This window comes from Sapajus apella, unplaced genomic scaffold, assembly GCF_009761245.1.
Source record: "Sapajus apella isolate SASKATOON/1434 unplaced genomic scaffold, GSC_monkey_1.0 scaffold62, whole genome shotgun sequence".
Taxonomy (NCBI): Eukaryota; Metazoa; Chordata; class Mammalia; order Primates; family Cebidae; genus Sapajus; species Sapajus apella.
Genome location: NW_022437002.1, coordinates 10,832,670 through 10,853,524, shown reverse-complemented (window position 1 = coordinate 10,853,524; position 20,855 = coordinate 10,832,670). Strand labels below are relative to the sequence as shown.

At 42.3% G+C, this 20,855-nt stretch overlaps 2 protein-coding genes and 1 long non-coding RNA gene across 3 annotated transcripts; 2 read left to right on the top strand and 1 right to left on the bottom strand.

Annotated features, from left to right (window-relative positions):
* Positions 1 to 64: 64 nt before the first annotated feature.
* On the top strand, positions 65 to 7,603 carry GJA9 (gap junction protein alpha 9). The gene is made up of 2 exons (XM_032247032.1): positions 65 to 1,406; positions 5,463 to 7,603. Exon 2 carries the CDS (start codon positions 5,558 to 5,560, stop codon positions 7,103 to 7,105), a length of 1,548 nt encoding a protein of 515 aa, XP_032102923.1. The 5' UTR covers positions 65 to 1,406; positions 5,463 to 5,557; the 3' UTR covers positions 7,106 to 7,603.
* LOC116529325 lies at positions 5,425 to 20,840 on the bottom strand. Its single transcript, XR_004259460.1, has 2 exons — positions 20,485 to 20,840; positions 5,425 to 5,715 (listed from the first exon to the last, which is right to left on the bottom strand). It is a non-coding gene; the product is annotated as an uncharacterized LOC116529325 (long non-coding RNA).
* MYCBP (MYC binding protein) lies at positions 8,271 to 19,199 on the top strand. The gene is made up of 5 exons (XM_032247033.1): positions 8,271 to 8,395; positions 8,587 to 8,659; positions 14,115 to 14,163; positions 14,804 to 14,933; positions 16,760 to 19,199. Exons 1-5 carry the CDS (start codon positions 8,312 to 8,314, stop codon positions 16,802 to 16,804), a joined length of 381 nt encoding a protein of 126 aa, XP_032102924.1. The 5' UTR covers positions 8,271 to 8,311; the 3' UTR covers positions 16,805 to 19,199.
* Positions 20,841 to 20,855: the final 15 nt, after the last annotated feature.

Genomic DNA, 20,855 nt, shown 5'->3' with positions numbered 1-20,855 from the left:
TCACCATGTTGGCCAGGCTGGTCTTGAACTCCTGACTTCAGGTGATCCACGTTGTTTCGGCCTCCCAAAGTGCTAGGATTATAGATGTGATCCTCCACGCCCAGTCAGAATATTTTTAATTAGATTTTTTTAATCAAATATAGATTTTAACAGGGTAAAATCCTGCTTTACAACATTACCTAGGGACCTTTATTAGTTCATAGTGCTCTTTATTCTCTGAATAATATAGATGTACCACAGTTAACCATTCCTCTGTTGAACACTCAAATTATTGCTGATTTTGTATAATTACCAACAGTGCTATGTGAACATCCTAGCACATGCAGTGTGTCTCTGAGTGTGTATGTTGAATGAATGTTTCAAGTATCCACAAGCAGAAATGCTAGACTAATTTTGATAGGCTTCAACTGCCTTTTAAATAGCTGTATCCATTTATATTATTACCTACAGGATATGACAGGAATGGTGTCTCCCTACTTTGCCAAAAGAAGTTATTATAAATCTTAAAATTTTTGCATTTTGATAGTTAAAAAGTAATATTTCACTTAAATGTGTATTCTCTGACTACAAGGTTGAGCAATTTTCAAGTTTATTGATAATTTATGTGTTACACATAATATGTAATTCAGATAACACATACCCGCCAGATCACTAGCTCTGAAGAGAGCTTTAATGACCTAAAATACAATGTAATTGTTAATAACAGAACATGAGAATCAGGATTTATCTATGAAATCGGACATGACCCATTTATTAAGGCAGATGACCAAGAAGCTATTATCTAATAAGAAAGACTTTTTTAGTTCTAGAAACATGGTTTATTACACAAAAACAATGACAGTTTATTGGATTTCCCCAATGGCAAAAGTCACAGTACAAACAGTACACAAATACCTCCTGTCATTTTAAATTTGACATCTCTGCAATATAGAGGAATCATTCACTCAGCTTAATTTGGGGCTTATGACTTTAGTCATCTAGACTACAGTGTGTTATTAGGAATATTAGAAGCATTCTTTGTGCTGTGCAATAAAGCGGCCACTAGGTAAGTGTAGCTCTTTAAATTTTTATTAAAATTATTTAAAATTAAAACTTCAATTGCTGTGATACACAAACAGTATTTCAAGTGTTCAATAGCTACATGTGGCCATTGGCTACCTGATTGGATAGCACAGATAGAATATTTCCATTGTTGCAGAAAGTTCTATTGGACAGTGCTGTTTCAGAAGCAAGGAGGAGCAGAAAGGGAAATGGATTTTAGTTGGTGGATGATTACCTCACTACACTGAACTGAACTGAATCTGCTCTATACCTGCAAAGGAACAAACTCAGAAAATAAATTGAAGATGGCCATGCTGTAACTTCTAAACATGGTTTGCTTCTCAGATTTACCTAAACTAAGAAAGGTTTGTGTTAATCTCTCTGTTTTAGCTTATTAAGAGTTGTTTGAAATGTTTTTATCTTTTGCTTTTGAATTCTATGGTACTTTATCTATGTATACTAGTTTTTATGTCATTTGCTATGAAAGCTATAATTTGTAGCTAAATAATACTGCTCCTTTCAGGAAATACTATGGTGTTATCCTTTACGAAAAAAATCTTTTATTTCTTTTTATAATTGTAAAAGTAAAATGTTCATAGTAAAAAATTAAAATACATACAATTACAACACATTAAGGAATTTGTAATCCCAACATACAGAGCTAATCACAGTTAATATTTTCATGAATATCCTTCTAGACTATTTTGTATACATCTGTAAATATAACTAAATTTATACTCATGGGGCCATATTATTCTATTTTATAACATCAATTTCACTGAAATGAAGTATCAAATGTCTTTTTGTGTATGTTTATCACTTCTACTGGTTGCACAGTATCACATTGTGGATGTATTCCATTATTTAACCAGTTTTTCTTGTATTGATAATTATGTTTTTAGCTTACGACAACATGAATTACATCTGCTTACATGTATTATTATTATTATTTATGAACCATAAATGATACTTAACTTGCTTACATTTTAAAGTGCTTTGGGTTGCTAGGTCAGAGTATGCCATTATTATATTATTCAAGATAAGAGTCTTGCTCTGTCACCCAGGCTGGAGTACAAAGGCGAAATCTTGGCTCACTGCAACCTCCATCTCCTGTGTTCAAGCTATTCTTCTGTCTTGGCCTCCTGAGTAGCTGGGACTACAGGTGTCCACCACCACACCTGGCTAATTTTTGTATTTTTAGTAGAGATGGGGTTTCACTATGTTGACCAGACTTGTCTTGAACTCCTGACCTCAGGTGATCCACCCCCCTCATCCTCCCAAAGTGCTGGGATTACAGGCATGAGACACCACTTGCAGCCCAAATTTTGTAAATTGTTGTCTTGTTAAAATGAACTCCAGGTTGGGCATAGTGGCTCATGCCTGTAATCCCAGCACTTTGGGAGGCCGAGGCGGGTGGATCCCCTGAGGTCAGGAGTTCAAGACCAGCCTGGCCAACGTGGTGAAGCCTGTCTCTACTAACAATACAAAAATTAGCCGAGCATGGTGGCGCGTGCCTGTAGTCCCAGCTACTCAGGAGGCTGAGGCAAGAGAATTACTTGAACCTGGGAGGCAGAGGTTGCAGCCAGTCAAGATTCTACCACTGCACTCCAGTCTGGGCAACAGAGTGAGACTCTGTCTTAAAAAAAAAAAATTATAAAAATTTGTCGTAGCAAAGCATAAGAACTTTATACATATTCATAGATATTACTGAGATGAATTTCTGAAAATGCTCACCAACTGCAGGAAAAAACAAAATTCATTTCAATTTGGATGAAAAAACTAATCTAAATTCCTATGAGAGCCAGATCTATTTCCTCTGGTTTCATTAAATGCTGTATCTTACTGAATTATCAAATGAAGCATATTCATTTTCCTGTGTGTATAAATGAGATTTAAAAATCACTCACTTTTTGGTCAGGCACCGTGGCTCACATCTGTAATCCCTGCACTTTGGGAGGCAGGTGGATCATGAGGTCAGGAGATCGAGACCAACCTGGCCAACATGGTGAAACCCCTTCTCTACAAAAAATACAAAAATTAGCCGGGCGTGGTGGCCATGCCTGTAATCCCAGCTACTGGGGAGGCTGAGGCAGGAGAATTGCTTGAACCTGGGAGGTGGAAGTTGCAGTGAGCCAACATTGCACCACTGCATTCCAGCCTGGGGGACAGAGTGAGACTCTATCTGAAAAAAAAAAAAAAAAAATCATTGACTTTGCTTATAACTTTTATATCAAATAATCTTAATGAATAAGATTAAGATCAAGTCAGTAGTTTTAGAAACCTTTCCAAAAGTTCTCAGTTAAAAACCAATAGGCCAGGCGTGGCTTGTGCCCATAATCCCAGCACTTTGGGAGGCTGAGACAGGTGGATCAACTGAGGTAAGGAGTTGGAGACCAGCCTGGCCAACGTGGTGAAACCTCATCTCTATTAAAAATACAAAAATTAACTAGGTGTGATGGCACACGCCTGTAACCCCAGCTACCAGGGAGGCTGAGGCAGGAAACTGCTTGAACCCAGCAGGTAGAGGTTGCAGTGAGCCAAGATTGTGCCACTGCACTGCAGCCTAAGCGATAGGGCAAGACTCCGTCTCAAAAACCAAAACAAAACAAAACAAGCCTCAAAACAACCACAATAATAATAAACTTCAGCTAAGTAAGATGACTTCTCTCTGATAAGGAATCCTACAATTATACATATTTTTTTAATTTTAATTTTTCTTTAAAGAGATGGGATCTCACTAATATTGACCAGGTAGATCTTGAACTCTTAGCCTCAAGCAATTCTCTCACCTCACCCTCCCAAAATGCTAGGATCACAGGCATGAGCCACTGTGCTCAGCCTGCAATTATATATATATATATGTGTGTGTGTGTACATATATGTATGTGTGTATATATGTATACGTATACTTATATATATACACATATATATGTATACATATATACATTTTTTGAGATTGGGTCTTGTTCTTTTGCCTAGGCTGGAGTGCAGTGGCACAATCTCTGCTCACTGCAACCTCTGCCTCCCAGGTTCAAGTGATTCTCCTGCCTCAGCCTTGAGAGTAGCTGGGATTACAGGCACCTGCCACCACATCTGGCTAATTTTTGTATTTTTAGTAGAGACGAGGTTTCACCACGTTGGCCAGGCTGGTCTTGAACTACTGACCTCAGATGATCTGTACATTGGCTCAAAGTGCTGGGATTATAGGCATGAGCCAATGTACATAGCTTACAATTATATATACACATGTATATATAATTGTAAGCTATAATATTATAAAAATTATTTAAATTTTTTTTTTTTTTGAGACAGTATCTTGCTCTGTTGCCCAGTCTGGAGTGCAGTGATGTGATCTCGGCTCACCGCAACCTCTGCCTCCCAGGTTCAAGTGATTCTCCTGCCTCAGCCTCCTGAGTAGCTGGGACTACAGGCACCCACCACCACTCCTAGCTAATTTTTGTATTTTTAGTAGCGGTGTGGTTTCACCACATTGGTCAGGCTGGTCTCGAACTCCTGATCTCAAATGATCTGTCCACCTCTGCCTCCCAAAGTGCCGGGATTACAGGAGTGAGCCAATGTGCACGGCTTAAAATTATATTCTTTCTGGGGGGTACAGTCTTGCTCTGTTGCCAGCCTGGAGTGCAGTGGCGCAATCTCAGCTCACTGTAACCTCTGCCTCCTGGGTTCAAGCGATTCTCCTGCCTCAGCCTCCTGAGTAGCTGGGAGTACAGGCGAACACCACCACGTCCAGCTAATTTTTGTACTTTTAGTAGAGATGAGGTTTCACCATGTTGGCCAGGATGGTCTTGTTCTCTTGACCTCGTGATCCACCCCCCTCGGCCTCCCAAAGTGCTGGGATTTCAGGTGTGAGCCACTGTGCCCAGCCTCGGCCTATATTCTTAATAGAGAATATATACACTCCTCCTCCAGGTATCATTTTTTTTCATTGTATTATGATGTCTAAATATAAGTCATTTTAAATTCCTGACATCTAAATATATTACTGTTAACAGATTAACACTTTGGCCAGGTGTGGCGGCCCATACCTGTAATGCCCACACTTTGGGCGGCTGAGGCGGGCGGATCACAAGGTCAAGGCAGGAGGATCACTTGAGTCTAGGAGTTTAAGACTAGCAGCAGCAATATAGTATGACCCTGTCTCTACAAAAAATAAAAAAAATTATCTGGTTGTAGTGGCACACACCTGTAGTCCCAGCTATTCGAGAGGCTGAGGTGGGAGGATCGCTTCAGCCTGGAAGGTCGAGCCGCAGTGAGCTGTGGTTGCAACACTGTACTCCAGCCTAGGCAACACAGGGAGACTCTATCTCAACAAACAAACAAAAAACCCTACTGCTATCTAGGGAAGAAGCAAAGCAACCAGCATATGGAAAAAGTGATGCATTGTTATATTTTCACCATAGGTTTGCTTTAAGAAATAGTGCTCCCTTCAGAATGGAAGAATTTATCTGCCTCTTATTTGATGGGGATCAGAGCTACAATGGCTAACTAAATAAACATGGGGGACTGGAATCTCCTTGGAGATACTCTGGAAGAAGTTCACATCCACTCCACCATGATTGGAAAGATCTGGCTCACCATCCTGTTCATCTTTCGAATGCTTGTTCTGGGTGTAGCAGCTGAAGATGTCTGGAATGATGAGCAGTCTGGCTTCATCTGCAATACAGAACAACCAGGCTGCAGAAATGTGTGCTACGACCAGGCCTTTCCTATTTCCCTCATTAGATACTGGGTTCTGCAGGTGATACTTGTGTCTTCACCATCCCTGGTCTACATGGGCCATGCATTGTACCGACTGAGAGTTCTAGAGAAAGAGAGGCAAAGGATGAAAGCTCAGTTAAGAGTAGAATTGGAGGAGGTGGAGTTTGAAATGCCTAGGGATCGGAGGAGACTGGAGCAAGAGCTTTGTCAGTTGGAGAAAAGGAAACTAAATAAAGCTCCGCTCAGAGGAACCTTGCTTTGCACTTATGTGATACACATTTTCACTCGCTCTGTGGTTGAGGTTGGGTTCATGATTGGACAGTACCTTTTATATGGATTTCACTTAGAGCCTCTATTTAAGTGCCATGGCCACCCGTGTCCAAATATAATCGATTGTTTTGTCTCAAGACCAACAGAAAAGACAATATTCCTATTATTTATGCAATCTATAGCCACCATTTCACTTTTCTTAAACATTCTAGAAATTTTCCACCTAGGTTTTAAAAAGATTAAAAGAGGGCTTTCGAGAAAATACAAGTTGAAGAAGGAATATAATGAATTCTATGCAAACAAAGCAAAAGAAAATGTAGCCAAATATCAGAGCACGTCTGCAAATTCACCGAAGCGACTCCCTTCTGCCCCTGATTATAATCTGTTAGTGGAAAAGCAAACACACACTGCAGTGTACCCTCATTTAAATTCATCTTCTGTGTTTCAGCCAAATCCTGACAATCACAGTGTAAATCATGAGAAATGCATTTTGGATGAACAGGAAACTATACTTTCTAATGAGATTTGCACACTTAGTACTAGCTGTAGTCATTTTCAACACATCAGTTCAAATAATAACAAAGACACTCATAAAATATTTGGAAAAGAAGTTAATGGTAACCAGTTAAGGGAAAAAAGAGAAACCAAAGGCAAAGACAGCAAAAAGAACCACCACTCTAGAGGTCACTGTTCTATTCCAGGTGTTGCTATGGATGGAGAGAACTACAGGAGGCAGTCACCCCAAACAGCTTTTTCCTTGCCAGCTAACTGCGACTGGAAACCACGGTGGCTTAGGGCTACATGGGCTTTCTCTACAGATGAAAACTGGGGGTCACCTCCTAAAGGTAACTTCAAAGGCCAGTTCAGAGAGGGCACAGTCAGAACCCTTTCTCCTTCACAAGGAGGGTCTCAATCAATTGACATTCCAAATATTGCCGATTCTTTGGGAGAGCTGTCCTTTGAGCCAGGGTTGGTCAGAACCTGTAATAATCCTAGTGTTTGTCCTCCAAATCACGTAGTGTCCCTAAGGAACAATCTCATTAGTAGGCGGGTTCCCACAGATCTTCAGATCTGAACAGCGGTTGGCTTTTAGACATTTTATATATTATCAGAGAAGTAGCCTAGTGGTGGCGGGGCACAGACAAAATAGATAGGGGCCGCTCTAAAGACCAGCTGTTAAGAGAGACAACCGCAAACTCATTTCAGCAATGGAAAAACAGCTGATTTTAGATTGTGAAGAAACACTTCTAAATTCAGACATAAAGCTGCCAAATCCGGATTTTTTAATGATGTCTTTTCGAATGTGTGTAACTGATTTTGGGAAAATCTTATGTTCAGAATTGAGGCTAAATGGTTTGATCAGGTTTTCTCTTTGAAGAGACCACAGCCTTAGGAAATGGCTCTTGATCTATATAATTCCACCTTTTAGTTATGAATCCTTGTATTTTTGAACACTGGGTTAATTTTGTTTGCCCCTAGAACACAATCACGTAGTTTCCTTCTAGATTGGATCCTGATGTATCTTGAGTATAATCACATGTTGCTACCTAGTAAATAAAATCTTTAAAAGATCCGTGGCTTTCTTTCACCAGTTGATAGCATCGTGATTCACTGCCCGGATTGGACTCGGCTCTACTCACTGGACATCTAACCTCTCCACTTTATTAACAGTATCCACACTACAGGGGTGTTGTGAGAATTAAAATTTAAAATACCTGTGTTTTCTACAGTGCCTGGCACACAGTAAACGCTCAAAAACTACTGTCAGCTCGTTACTGCTCAGAGGCCCGCATGAAGTCAGCCACAACTCAAGGTGACTCTAAAGATAAAAGCTGAGGCCAAAATATACGATTCTAAACACCCTCCTCAGCTACTGCAAAGTTGTGAGCACTTTCTCAGGACGAGAGCCAAGAAGCCCAGCACCTATGGGTCACCACAACTTCAGAGATCCCAGATGAGAAAGACGCGTTCGCTACCACCGTGCGGATATCCTTCCTCCCGCAATAGTCCCAATGCTCCCGGGCACCGCCTCCGGACGCCAGGCCGACCACCTGGACAGAGCTACAAAAATCTCGCCTTTTGCAAGGAAAACGAAAAGCTACGGCGACCGGAAGAGGAAGAGTTGCGGCTCCAACAGCCAGAGGGGCGGGCATACGCAGCCTCCCTTGGCTCAGCCTGCTACGGAGGATGCAGAGCGTCCTGGTAGCCATGAAAACAGGCCACACCCCGGCGATCCCGGCCCGTGGTTCGCAAGTGCGCAGGCGCGCGCCCCCTTCCGCGCATGAGCAGTGCGGCTCCCAGCCCGCCAGTCGCGGTCTCCGGCGCCAGCTACGCCGCTGCCGCTGTCACTATGGCCCATTACAAAGTGAGGGGGGCGCGGCGTGGCTGGGGGCATGCGGGCGGTAGCAAGCCGCTAGTCGGCTCTGGGTGGGAGTGGGGTCGCGCGCGCAGGTTTGGGCGCAGGGTGGGCCGGAGGTAGCGGGGTTGCCGGACTCCCAGCGCCTTCTTCCTGCTCGGCCCCCAGGCTCTGGCCACTGACCCCCGGTGTCTCCTCAGGCCGCCGACTCGAAGCGTGAGCAGTTCCGGAGGTACTTGGAGAAGTCTGGGGTGCTGGACACGCTGACCAAGGGTGAGCCTGGGCTAGGAGAGGGTACCTTGTGCCCTCATCTTGCTCCCTGGCGCTGCCTCGTTCCCCAGCGGGCCGTAGCGTGGGGAAGGAGGGGAAACAGGTGGGAGCCGTCCTGGGTCCAGCGAGGTGGGCTTCGGGGTTCGGCAGGGCCCTGGCTGCTGGACGCCGCCTGGATGGGGTAGCCTAGCTACGCTACCCTTCTCCGCACCGGGAGTGAAACTCTTGCAGCTGTTGCAAACTCTCCAACTTCCGTTGCTTTGCCTCGAGCAGCCGCAGTGGACGTGCTTGCCAAAGACCTTCAGATCCCAATTCCTCCCACCTTACGGTTTTTGTGGAGTCCTCATAATCTTGTTAAGAAACATTTTCCCTCCAACAAAGAGCAACTGGAAAAATGACCGAATTTGAAAGTGGGCTATGAAGTAGCTGAGTGAACCTAATCCCCAAAATAGGCGATTCATAGCTAATTTGGCTGTGGCTTTTCAACTCCCATACCTTAGTCTGTGTCAATTCTTATTTTGTGTGTATTTCATAAAGTAGAATTACAGTTTAAAGAGCTCGAGGGCGCATCAAAATGGTTACATTGTTTTCACTTTTTAAAAATGAAACCTTACTGTTAATATTACCTCTTCCTTCGTTGCTTCAAGATCTAAGTAAGTAGATGAGTAAAGTGTTGGAAACAGGATTCCGAGGGGTAGGGTACAGTTTACTTCATTAGCTTAGCAGTAATTTGAATGCCTGCTACGTGTCACTCAACTCTGGGATTTTCAAGGGTGTAGAATGGAATTGTTGGCAGGGATGAGGACCTAGGTCATAGAAACTAGGAAGTTTGGGAAGCGTGGGAAATAAATTGGAACTGCTCTTTGGACAGAAGCAAAGTTTAGGGGAAAATTCTAGGAGCATAACTCCTGGGTCTTAGCAGAAGGCAGGCTTTTAATTCCCATGGGCTAGTAATTTTGAATTGCTACCTATTTCAGATTCAGATAATAGGTTACCTCTTTGCAAATAAACTTCAACAAATATTAAGGGACTGCTCTGTGAAAGCACTGTGCAGCGTTGTCTCTGGAAGTGTCACAGATGCTTTGAATGTCATTCCCTCTAAAAACTCCAAAGTTCATGTATTTAATAATTTTACTCAGGCCTTTGTTCTGCCCACTGGAGATACAGCAGGGGAAGATAAAAGTCTCTGCTTTCATAAGCTTATATCCTAGTGGAGGGAGACAAATACATAAATTGTAGTGTCAGCCAGTGGTGTTACAGATAAAAATATAGCAGAGTTAGGGGGATAAAGAGGAACAAGTGAGGCCAGGCATTCCTCATGCCTGTAATCTCAGCGCCTTGGGAGGCTGAGGTGGGTGGATCTCTTGAGCCCAGGAGTTTAAGACCAGCCTGGGCAACATGGCAAAACCCCGTCTCTTTAAAAAAAAAAAAAAAAAAAAAAAATTGCTTGACATGGTGCTTGTCTGTAGTCTAGCTACTCTGGAGGCTGAGGTGAGAGAATCACCTGAGCCCAGGACTTCAAGGCTGCAGTGAGTTGTGATTGTGCCACTGGGCAACTGAGTAAGACGTTGTCTCAAAAAAAAAAAAAAAAAGTGACAGGTGGTGATGTGTGTGTCACTTTTATAGAGTGGTGGGGGGGGGGCGCTTTCTTTAGTAACTTTTGAGCAAAAACTTAAACAATGTATGTCAAGAGTTCCAGGAAGTATAAGGAGGCCAGAGTGGTTGGATGGAGCAAGTGAAAGACTGAATGGTGAAAGGCAGAAAAATGACAGTTGTAGGAGGTAACTGATTACACAGAAGATGTTGCCCAGGCTGGAGTGCAGTGGCATGACCTCAGCTCACTGCAGCCTCTGGGTTCAAGCAATTCTCCTGCCTCAGCCTCCCAAGGAGCTGGGATTACAGGCATGTGTCACCATGCCCAGCTAATTTTTGGTATTTTTAGTAGAAACGGGTTTTCACCATGTGAGCTAGGCTGATCTTGAACTTCTGGCCTTAGGTGATCCGCCTACCTCAGCCTCCCAAAGTGCTGGGATTACAGGTGTGGGCCACCTCACCCGGACTCCACTGGAATTTAACCTCTCAATCTCCTTAGATTTCCAGGCTCCTAAGTAACATCAGACAACACAGTATTGATGTGATTTATTAAAAATTTGACTTTCAGCTTCAAACATAGGTGCTTTACACAGTTCTATTTGTTTTTATTTTTTTTTAAGAGAGTCTTAGTCTGTCACCCAGGAATGCCTGGCCTCAAGTGATCCTCCTACCTTGGCCCCTCCAAGTGTTGATATTACAGGCATGACCCACTGTGCCCAGCCTCACAAATTTAATTTACATATATATGTATTTTTCGAGACAAGGTCTCTGGCCCCCATATTGGAGTGTTGTGGCACAGTCACAGCTTACTGCAGTCTCAAGCCCCCAGGTTCAAGCAATCCTCCCATCTCAGGCCCCCAAGTAGCTGGGACTATAGTTATGAACCACCATGCCTGGCTAATTTTTAATTTTCTTTTTTTTTGGTAGAGTTCCGGTGTTGTCCAGGTTGATCTCAAACTCCTGGGCTCAAGCAATCCTGCCTTGGCCTCTCAAAGTGTTGGGATTTCAGGCATGAGCCATCATGTCTGGCCTATATTTTTTACAGCTTATTTCTAAGAGGATTTAAAACTTTATAACATAAAACACTATGAAAAGATGGCTAAAGATAAAGATGAGAAATCATTTGGAAGCTGAAGCATTTTAGCTATTTTGAGCACTATATCAACCTCTAAAAATCCTGGGTGTGCTTTGGGAGGCCGAGGCGGGTGGATCACAAGGTCAAGAGATCGAGACCATCCTGGTCAACACGGTGAAACCCCATCTCTACTAAAAATACAAAACATTAGCTGGGCATGGTGGCGTGTGCCTGTAATCCCAGCTACTCAGGAAGCTGAGGCAGGAGAATTGCCTGAACCCAGGAGGCGGAGGTTGCGGTGAGCCGAGATCGCGCCATTGCACTCCAGCCTGGGTAACAAGAGGGAAACTCCGTCCCAAAAAAAAAAAAATGGGTGTGAAGGCAAAAGGGGAGCATGATTGGGTATAGAGTTCTTATCTACTTGGGGGTCTGAGGTGGGAGGATCTGATTAAAAGGGAGTGAAAAGCACAGCAAACTTAGCATTTACATTATGTTCTGCAATTATCAAAGTTGTAAGTACCAGTGACAGAAATTAGAAGCCGAAGGAAATGGGGTGGGGGAATAAGAGGAGGAGGGGGTATTAATATTCATGTCTCATAAAATTAGGATTTGGCTGGACGCGGTGGCTTTCGCCTGTAATCCCAGCACTTTGGGAGGCCGAGGCATGCGGATCACCTGAGGTTGGAATTTGAGACCAGCCTGACCAACATGGAGAAACCCTGTCTCTACTAAAAATACAAAACTAGCTGGGCGTGTTAGTGCATGCCTGTAATTCCAGCTACTCAGGAGGCTGAGGCAGGAGTATCGCTTGAACCCAGGAGGCAGAGGTTGCAGTGAGCCGAGGTTGCACCATAAACTCCATGCTGGGCACAAGAGTGAAACTCTGTCTTTAAAAAAAAAAAAAAAAAAAAAAGGATTTAGTAGGGATAAGTGGAAATTAATGGAAGGAGCAGCAGAAGTTTGAGCATATAATTTAAAGAAAAAGGTAATAAAGAATAAAGAGTTCTGCCGGGCGCGGTGGCTCAAGCCTGTAATCCCAGCACTTTGGGAGGCTGAGGCGGGTGGATCACGAGGTCAAGAGATCGAGACCATCCTGGTCAACATGGTGAAACCCCGTCTCTACTAAAAATACAAAAAATTAGCTGGGCATGGTGGCACGTGCCTGTAATCCCAGCTACTCAGGAGGCTGAGGCAGGAGAATTGCCTGAACCCGGGAGACGGAGGTTGCGGTGAGCCGAGATCGCGCCATTGCACTCCAGCCTGGGTAACAAAAGCGAAACTCCGTCTCAAAAAAAAAAAAAAAAAAAAAAAAAAAAAGAATAAAGAGTTCTGTGAAATATTAAGAGATCAGAGGAGAGGGTAGTGGTGGTATAAATACATGAATTTCTCTTTTTAAATTGCATTTTAGGTTTTGGGGTACATGTGAAGAACATGCAAGATTGTTGCATAGGTACACACGTGGCAGTGTGATTTGCTGCCTTCCTCCCCATCACCTATATCTGGCGTTTCTCCCCATGCTCTCTCCCGAACTCCCCACCCCCCACTGTCCCTCCTCTATTTCCCCCCAACAGACCCCAGTGTGTAGTGCTCCCCTTCTCAAAAAACAGTGCTCTTAAGTGTATTTAGATGAAAGGTAACCATCTGAACTCAGTGTAAATTGTTAAAAATAGTTATTTGATTTTTTTCATACTGTATATTATTTTGTTAAGTTATAAAAACTCTGAAAGAACGAAAGGGGGAAGTATGTAAGTTGTTTTATAACAGGACTTGGGGGCTAGATATCTATCAATTTTTTGTGTGTGGTTACTTTTCTTGCTTTTATTAGATTTTTCAAAGGGTTCCATGCACAAAAAGTCTAACCACCGATTTAGAGATTTTTATCTAGTAAATTCTAGGAGGAATTTGTTCCATAGATGAAGAGCAAGGCAGTGCTCATATGAGCAATTGGATATGAAACCACTCAAGTATATCTTATTTTAGTGTTGATTTGAACATGTTGACTACCGGTAAAGTTTTTGGTTGGTGGTTATTTAGCAAAACAAACTTCATTCTTGAAGACCGTTTTTGAATTCAGAGCTTCTTCTGTAATTACCATAGTCCTGTTGATTCTTTCCTGAATTCTCGAATTTCTTTCTTCTCACTGTTCTATCCCTCCAATCACTTTACTGCAGGTTGCTGTCTTTTTAAACTGGATTACCACATCAGCCTTTTAACTGTTCTTCCTGCCTTTGTCCTTGTCCCACTCCAACTGGTCCATATAGCAGTTAAGAGTGGGTCCTGTCACTCCCTTTCTTGAAACTGTTTAATTATATGCCAACCAAATTTGCATGACCCTCCGCAATGTGGCCATGACCACCTTACCAGTTTCCTTTCCTGCCACATTACTCACAAATCCAGCCATACTTTTCAGTTCCTCAATACATTGTTTCCTGCTCCTGGACCTTCCCATTTTATCCGAAACACTCAACCCCTAGGTATTAGGTCTTTGCCCTCCTTTAGGAAGCATTCCCTGATGTCCTAGGCTTAGTTAGGTGTTCTTCCAGTGTGCCACCGTAATCCACTATCCAGTATTCCTGCTTGATACCCTCTGTCTAGTTCCTGTGTATCTTTTACACTTGAATGTAAATTTGTTGAGAACAGGGACCTTGTCTGTCTTCTTCAGCATTGTATAGTCTTTGCAATGTGCTCAGCATATAGCTGGCACCTAATATTTACTGGGTAATGGAATATAATTTCAGCCATTCAAATTTAAGACTTCATTTGTTGCTTTTTCTGCTTTTTAATTTGCAGTGTTGGTAGCCTTATATGAAGAACCAGAGAAACCTAACAGTGCTTTGGAGTATCCTTTCATCTTTCAAGTCAGAAACAGGCTTTATTTTGAAACTCTTAATTTTTTTAGATAGTTAATAACCTTTAGGCTGGGTGCGGTGGCTCACACTTGTAATTCCAGCACTTTGGGAGGCCGAGGAGGGTGGATCAGGAGGCCAGGAGTTTGAGACCAGCCTGGCCAACGTGTAAAACCCCTTCTGTACTAGAAATACAAAAATTGGCCTTCTCTTTCCGGTTCTTCCCGGAGTCGGGAAAAGCTGGGTTGAGGGGGCGAAAAACAAAAAAAGAAATACAAAAATTAGCTATGCATGGTGGCATGCGCCCATAATCCCAGCCACTCGGGAGGCTGAGGCAGGAAAACTGTTTGAACCCAGGAGGAAGAGGTTGCAGGTGAGCTGAGATTGCGCCATTGTATTCTGGCTCTGGGCAACAGAGCAAGACTCTGACTCGGGGTGGCGGTAAAAGAAAAAAACCTTTAAAATACTTCTGAATATTGAGAAAGTTATTTTCACTTGAGTTTTTGGATGGTGATCTCTGGGTAGATATTGGTGGTAAAGTGGGTGACTCTGGTCAGGGATATTGATACTACTCTGTGCTATTTTATTAGTTTGATTCAAGCCTAAGAAGTAAGTTCTTAACATTGATAATAGTTTTTTAAAGCATCACTTAGGAGCTGCTACCCCAGAAAATCCAGAAATAGAGCTGCTTCGCCTAGAACTGGCTGAAATGAAAGAGAAATACGAAGCTATTGTAGAAGAAAATAAAAAACTGAAAGCAAAGGTAAATTTTTAGAAAGAATTCATATTAAAATAATTTTACCTTTAATAATTACATAATGAAAACCTCACTAAAATGGAGAGGTGGGTGAATATCAATTCAAATTAATTATAATGTAAGGCCAAACTTAAGCCCTGTCTAGAAAACCGCAATACAAGCTGAAAGTAGGACAAGCAAAGTGTGATCAAGAAGAGGTTCTGGCCAGGCATGGTGGCTCATGCCTATAATCCCAGCACTTTGGAAGGCCGAGGTGGGCAGATCATCTGAGGTCAGGAGTTTGAGACCAGCCTGGCCAAAATGGCGAAACACCATCTCTACTAAAAATATGAAAATTAGCTGGGAGTGGTGGCAGGCACTTGTAATCCCAGCTACTCAGGAGGCTGAGGCAGGAGAATTGCTTGAACCCAGGAGGTGGAGGTTGCAGTGAGTCAAGACGGTGCCACTGCACTCCAGCCTGGGCAACAAGAGCAAAACTCTTGTCACAGAAAAAAAAAAAAAATTCTTAGGAATCTGCATCAACAAAAAGATAAGAATATTCGTTAATACTGTTTATAAGTAAATGGACAGTTCTGAGGTTCTTAAGCAGTTGATTTTAAGTAGGCCAGTATGGGGCCACTGCTTTATAAATTGCACCTCTTAGAATTTGTACAGTTCATAGTCTGCAAGGCCATATGTGGTGGCCCTCTGTAAATTTGTTTGCACTTAATTTTATCTAGTGCTAAAGTTTTTTCTTTCTTTTTTTTATGAGACAGGGTATCACTCTGTTACCCAGGCTGGTGTGCAGTGGTGCAGTCACGTCTCACTGCAGCCTTGGCTTACCAGGCTCAAGCAATCCCCCGACCTCTGCCTCCCGAGTAGCTGGGACTGCAGGCATTTGCCACCATGCTTGGCTAATTTTTACATTTTTTGTAGAAATGGGGTCCCACTATGTGTTGCCCACGCTGGTCTCAAACTCCTGGGCTCAAGCATTCCTCCTGGGTTGGCCTCCCAAAGTGTTGGGATTATAGGCATGAGCCACTGCACCCAGCCAGTTTTTTTCTTTTTTCAAACTCCTGTGAGGATTTTCAGAAACTTCAAATTGGTCAACTCTGAGTCTTGGAGGTTTTACCACATTCTTAATCACATAATGTTTTACATTACTCTTAAGTATTTCTCCTAATGTATTTTATCTTCTCAGCGACTTGGTGAGATAAGTGCAACAAGTGCACGAACTGCCTTATAGGTGAGGACAAGAAAGCACAGTGAAGTCTGATAAGCTCCTCAAACCCAGCAGGTTGTTGGCAGAACCCTAACGTTAGCCTAGTGTTCTTGCAAGGAAGCACCGTTAGCATAAAAGAAAATGCAGTTATTTTGAATTATCCAAGATTCCACAATGTGTAAATGCTTGTTAACTCTTTTGAACCTTTTAACTCAAAGACATTAGTTGTTTATTGGCTGTCTAAATTAAGACAAGTCACGTAACTATCTACTTTTCAGTGGGTATCTTCAGTGAACTTTTGGTGGAGAGGAAGAAAGCTTATCAGCAAATGAATCTTGGGAAGATATAGTTTATTGCATATCAAGTATTTGAACAGTGCAGTCATGAACTGGAATGAAATTTTAGTTTCAAAGTAATTTTAAAGGTTTATATGAAAAGGGCATTCAGTAGATTTGATTGCATTAGATCTTAAATCACTGAATGATTTAAAATGGATGGTCATAGAAACTGATGATAATACAATTTACTGACTTAATAACTAAGTTGAATATAATAGTTAACTTATTTTATTACTATTTTTTACCCAATTTAGAATAAAATTCACCTAAATTCCTCTGTCTTTGCCCCATAGCTTGCTCAGTATGAACCACCTCAGGAGGAGAAGCGTGCTGAATAGGATTCTTCTCAGTTGAAAGACAATGAAAAATGGTTTTGTATGACTTGAATAGTTTGTATAGTATATAATCTTTTTTGAACAGATGCTATAGAACTCTTTTAATATGTTTAATTCACTTGTCACATTCTGTTAAAAACACATAGAATCATCAATAAAAACTCAATATAACTTTCTTTGGGTCTTAAAGCAGGAGAATCCAAAGTAAATCCTGAAAAAACCTAAACACAGCCATCTAACTCATTACCTTAAAAGACATTCTGTTTATTAGTCTGATTAGGAATGATGGCACTGGTTGTATTTTAGCCAAGGCAGTTTAGCATGGAGCTATTCCTTGGTGTAGTTCAGGATATGAACACAGGTACAGTCATTCTTTGAAGGTGACACTGTTGTATATATTCCCTATAGGCAGCTGGAGAGATCTGTGTGACACAAGATGCTTTTGTACGGGTTCTCATGAATCTTCTGCTCTTGTTTGTGTAACATGGAACAAACAACTCTTCTTTGCCACCACTTTGCCTTAGAAAACTGTGTGTGAGTGCCAGTTTGAACTCTGACACCATATTTTCCTTCTATGCAATCATGGCTTGTCTGATAATCTTGGATTGGTTTGCTCTGAGCTTTAGTGGGTCCTAGTTGCACACTGGCCTTTCTGTGCTGTTTTTCAATTTGCCTAATAGCAGTTACCCTCATTGTAATTTATGTAACTTTAAACAGGATCATACTGTACCCCCTCTCTGCCGTATCTGCTTACTGAGCACAGAACAGAGGCAATATGCAACTCTGGGTTCACACATGAGCTGGGATGAGAAGAGTGAGCCATATATTGTGGAAAATCATAGTTTGTAGGTATAATTATACAGTGCTTTTTTTCCCCTCAAAATATTTTTCTAGCCCTGGATTCATTTTATTATCCCTGTGATGTAGGTGGGGCAAGTATGAGGGGAAGTTGGGTGCTGAATTTTTAGGCCAAAGACTGATATTAATACAAATCACTCACTAACTGTAGAGCCTTGGGCATATCAGTGAACTGCTCTGAGATTTACCGTCTTCATCTGTTTAATGAGAAGAATATCCGTGATGCCTACCTCACAGGGTTGTTGTGAGGGTCAAATGAGAATGTATGTGAAAGATTTGTAAATGGTAAAGTACTATATTCTTGTTTGTTAGTCCTTTTTCCTTTCTTTGGGTAGACCTACAGTCAGATGTTTTGTTTTATTGATCGCTTATTTTCCTTATTGATAGACCTCCCTGTTGTTAGAGAACGTATCTTTGTTTTTGGTCAAAACATACATAGAAAACAAAATGATCCATGGAAAACTGGTTTAACTAGCAAAAGCCTTGGTACTTGTTAGAAACTATGACCAAGCCAATTACAAGGGCATTTAAATCAGTCGTGTTAGCAGGAATGTGGCAATGGCTGGTGCCTCTTCTAGTCACAAGTTTGTTTTTGGAGGGGAGCCAGAAGAACATTTGCCTGAATAGATTGTCTTTTTTACTAATTTGACTGCCTCCTACATGGGCAGCAGTGGATTAAGTGCTGGGTGTGATAAAGAGGAATGACTTAATTGAGACATGTATATAATCAAATACAGTGTGGGTTAGGCCCTGTGACAAACCATTATAATAAAACATGGCCCCATGAGGGTTTTGGAAGAGAGAGAGGCTTGGCTTCTTTAGTTGGTATGACAGTTTCTTGGTATACACAGGCCGAAATTTTTTTTGTGGCAGCCAATCCTCGTGCTTTTTACTCATTGGATTAGTATTAATATTTGTGTCAGTAAGGTAGGTGACTGTGACTGTCTTTTGTACTATCCTTTTTGAACAGAATGGCAACATGTGGGTTGGATAATCACACTTTTAAGCGAAACTGACTTGCTTAAACTGCTGTACCAGTCATTGCTATTTAAGAATTCAGGATCAGCCTAGCCTCTAGAGGTCCTCATCAACATTTCTGTCAAGGATTTGGATGAAGACAATATAATATACAAGATGCTCGACTGAAGAGAAAATGGATCCCATCAGTTAAGCTCCTGCTACAAAATATCAACTTCATATCTTGCCTACCTCACAAGGTTGTTGTAAGAATCAAATTAAATACAATAGTTGTAAAAGTGCCTTGCAAACTGTAAAGGATTATGTACAGACCAGATGGTAGTAGTGCCAAATCTGTAAGTGACACAAATTGGAAAGTCTGGTTGGAAGACTATATTGAAACAAGCTTTAAAATGATTAACCACCTGGAGTACCCAAACTGCTGGACCTAAATCAAAAAGTTGAAATATCAAGTCTTACATTTAGGTTAAAAAAATGCACTTACACACATTTAGGCACTAGGATAGCTGACAAAGTGTTAGTTCCAGTGTTTATCAACGTGAACTACCCTATAGATACTTAATTTCCATTCTGAAAAGCACGAATAGAAATATTGTCTAGGCACTAAATATTCTGAAAGTCGTTTAGTATTGCTTTGTAGGAGTCAGATGTTTGGTGGATATTGACAAGTTTGAATGCATATAAGGAGTGACCAATAGAGGATCTGAATGTATAAGGCAGGGCTCTCCAATAAGGAACTAGCTACAAGTGGCACTTAAAAATTTAAGTTCCTCAGTTACACTAGCAACATTTCGAGTGCTCAGTCCTCGTATGACTAGCAGCTACGTGTTTGACAGTGCAGGTAAAGAACATGTTTATCAGGTATATCGGTTGTATTGAACAGCACCATAGAATGGTTGAACGAACAGGATGTTTAGCAAGGAATGGGGAAGACTTAGTGGGTAATGAATACTGCAATCTGGTATTTGAAGTGCAGTCATGAAAAAGATGAGGACTATTTTCTTCTATTATAAGCTTCAGGGAGTGTAGTTTGGCTTGAATGATAAATGTTTAAACAAAGGTTTACCACAGTAGAGTTGGCTGCCTTTCGAGGTGGTGAGCTCTCTTCCCTTCGCACTACTTTAAGTGCATTCTGCATGTCTATTAGACACTACAGAGTTGGTTTTAGGTGGCAGTTAGAGCCACACTCTAAGGGTGTATCCTACCTCTAACTTCTGGATTCAGACAAAACTAAAGTCGCAGACCTGCCCTCATGTGCGAATTTTTCCTTCATAATCAAGTCAGTCTCCTTGGAGGGCTGGGAGCACCCCCCCCATTCCTGTACTTAAAAATTGTATAGGGCTGTGCTTTAAGAGGATCTGATTGTCAAAGGTAAAAAACTCCTCTAGATTTCTCAGACGTATTTGGTGACAAGGATTTGCTTTTGTTTGCTTTCATTATTCAATGCTTTGGTCTCTAATCTGAACGAGGTCATAGGAGAGGCAGTGATCTCTGGGGGATGGAATTCCTGGAGAAGTAGACTGACTAGGCGGGAAGGAGGGCAAACTGAGTCCCGTTCGGTTTAAAGTGGCAGCAGTTTCCACTATCTGCGAAGGAGGTAAGATGTTCTAGCTTGGCTGCATCTGCTTTCCTATCAGGGTCCAGCTACTTGCTAGAACAAACTATCACAGTGACCCACGACTCTGCCTTGGTTGAGGTCTGCCCTTAGTCTGGCTGGCTCCCCCATACCTTTGCACATCCCAACCGTATCCATCCACCCAGATCTGCTCAGATGCGTTCTCATCCAACTCCCGAGCATTATTTATCCGTGACCTTCCCACGTAATATTTCATACCGAGGTTACTTACACAGAGGTCCGATCTCTCTGTTCATCTTCAAGTAACCTGAGGGCAGGCAGGATCCGAGTCTGATCCAGTTCTGTGCCCCTTGGTAGGCACCCAGGGCACTGCAGGCATCAATAAATATTGGTTGGGCAAGTACAGTTGTAGGATGAGGACAATCAATTCTTCCTCCAAATTCCGGAAGGGCATCTCCATAGCTGTGCTCTGGGAGCCCGGAAGAAGGCAGGGGAGCGGTGCGGCCAGCGGTGCTAGTGGGCCGGGGCGGAGGGCAGACGGCCGGAGTCCGGGCGGGAGGCGCGGCCGGGCCGCCCTCCTCGTGACTCCTCCTCCCCCCTCAGCGGCTGCGAGTCAGGTGATTCCGGCACGTGACGGGGCAC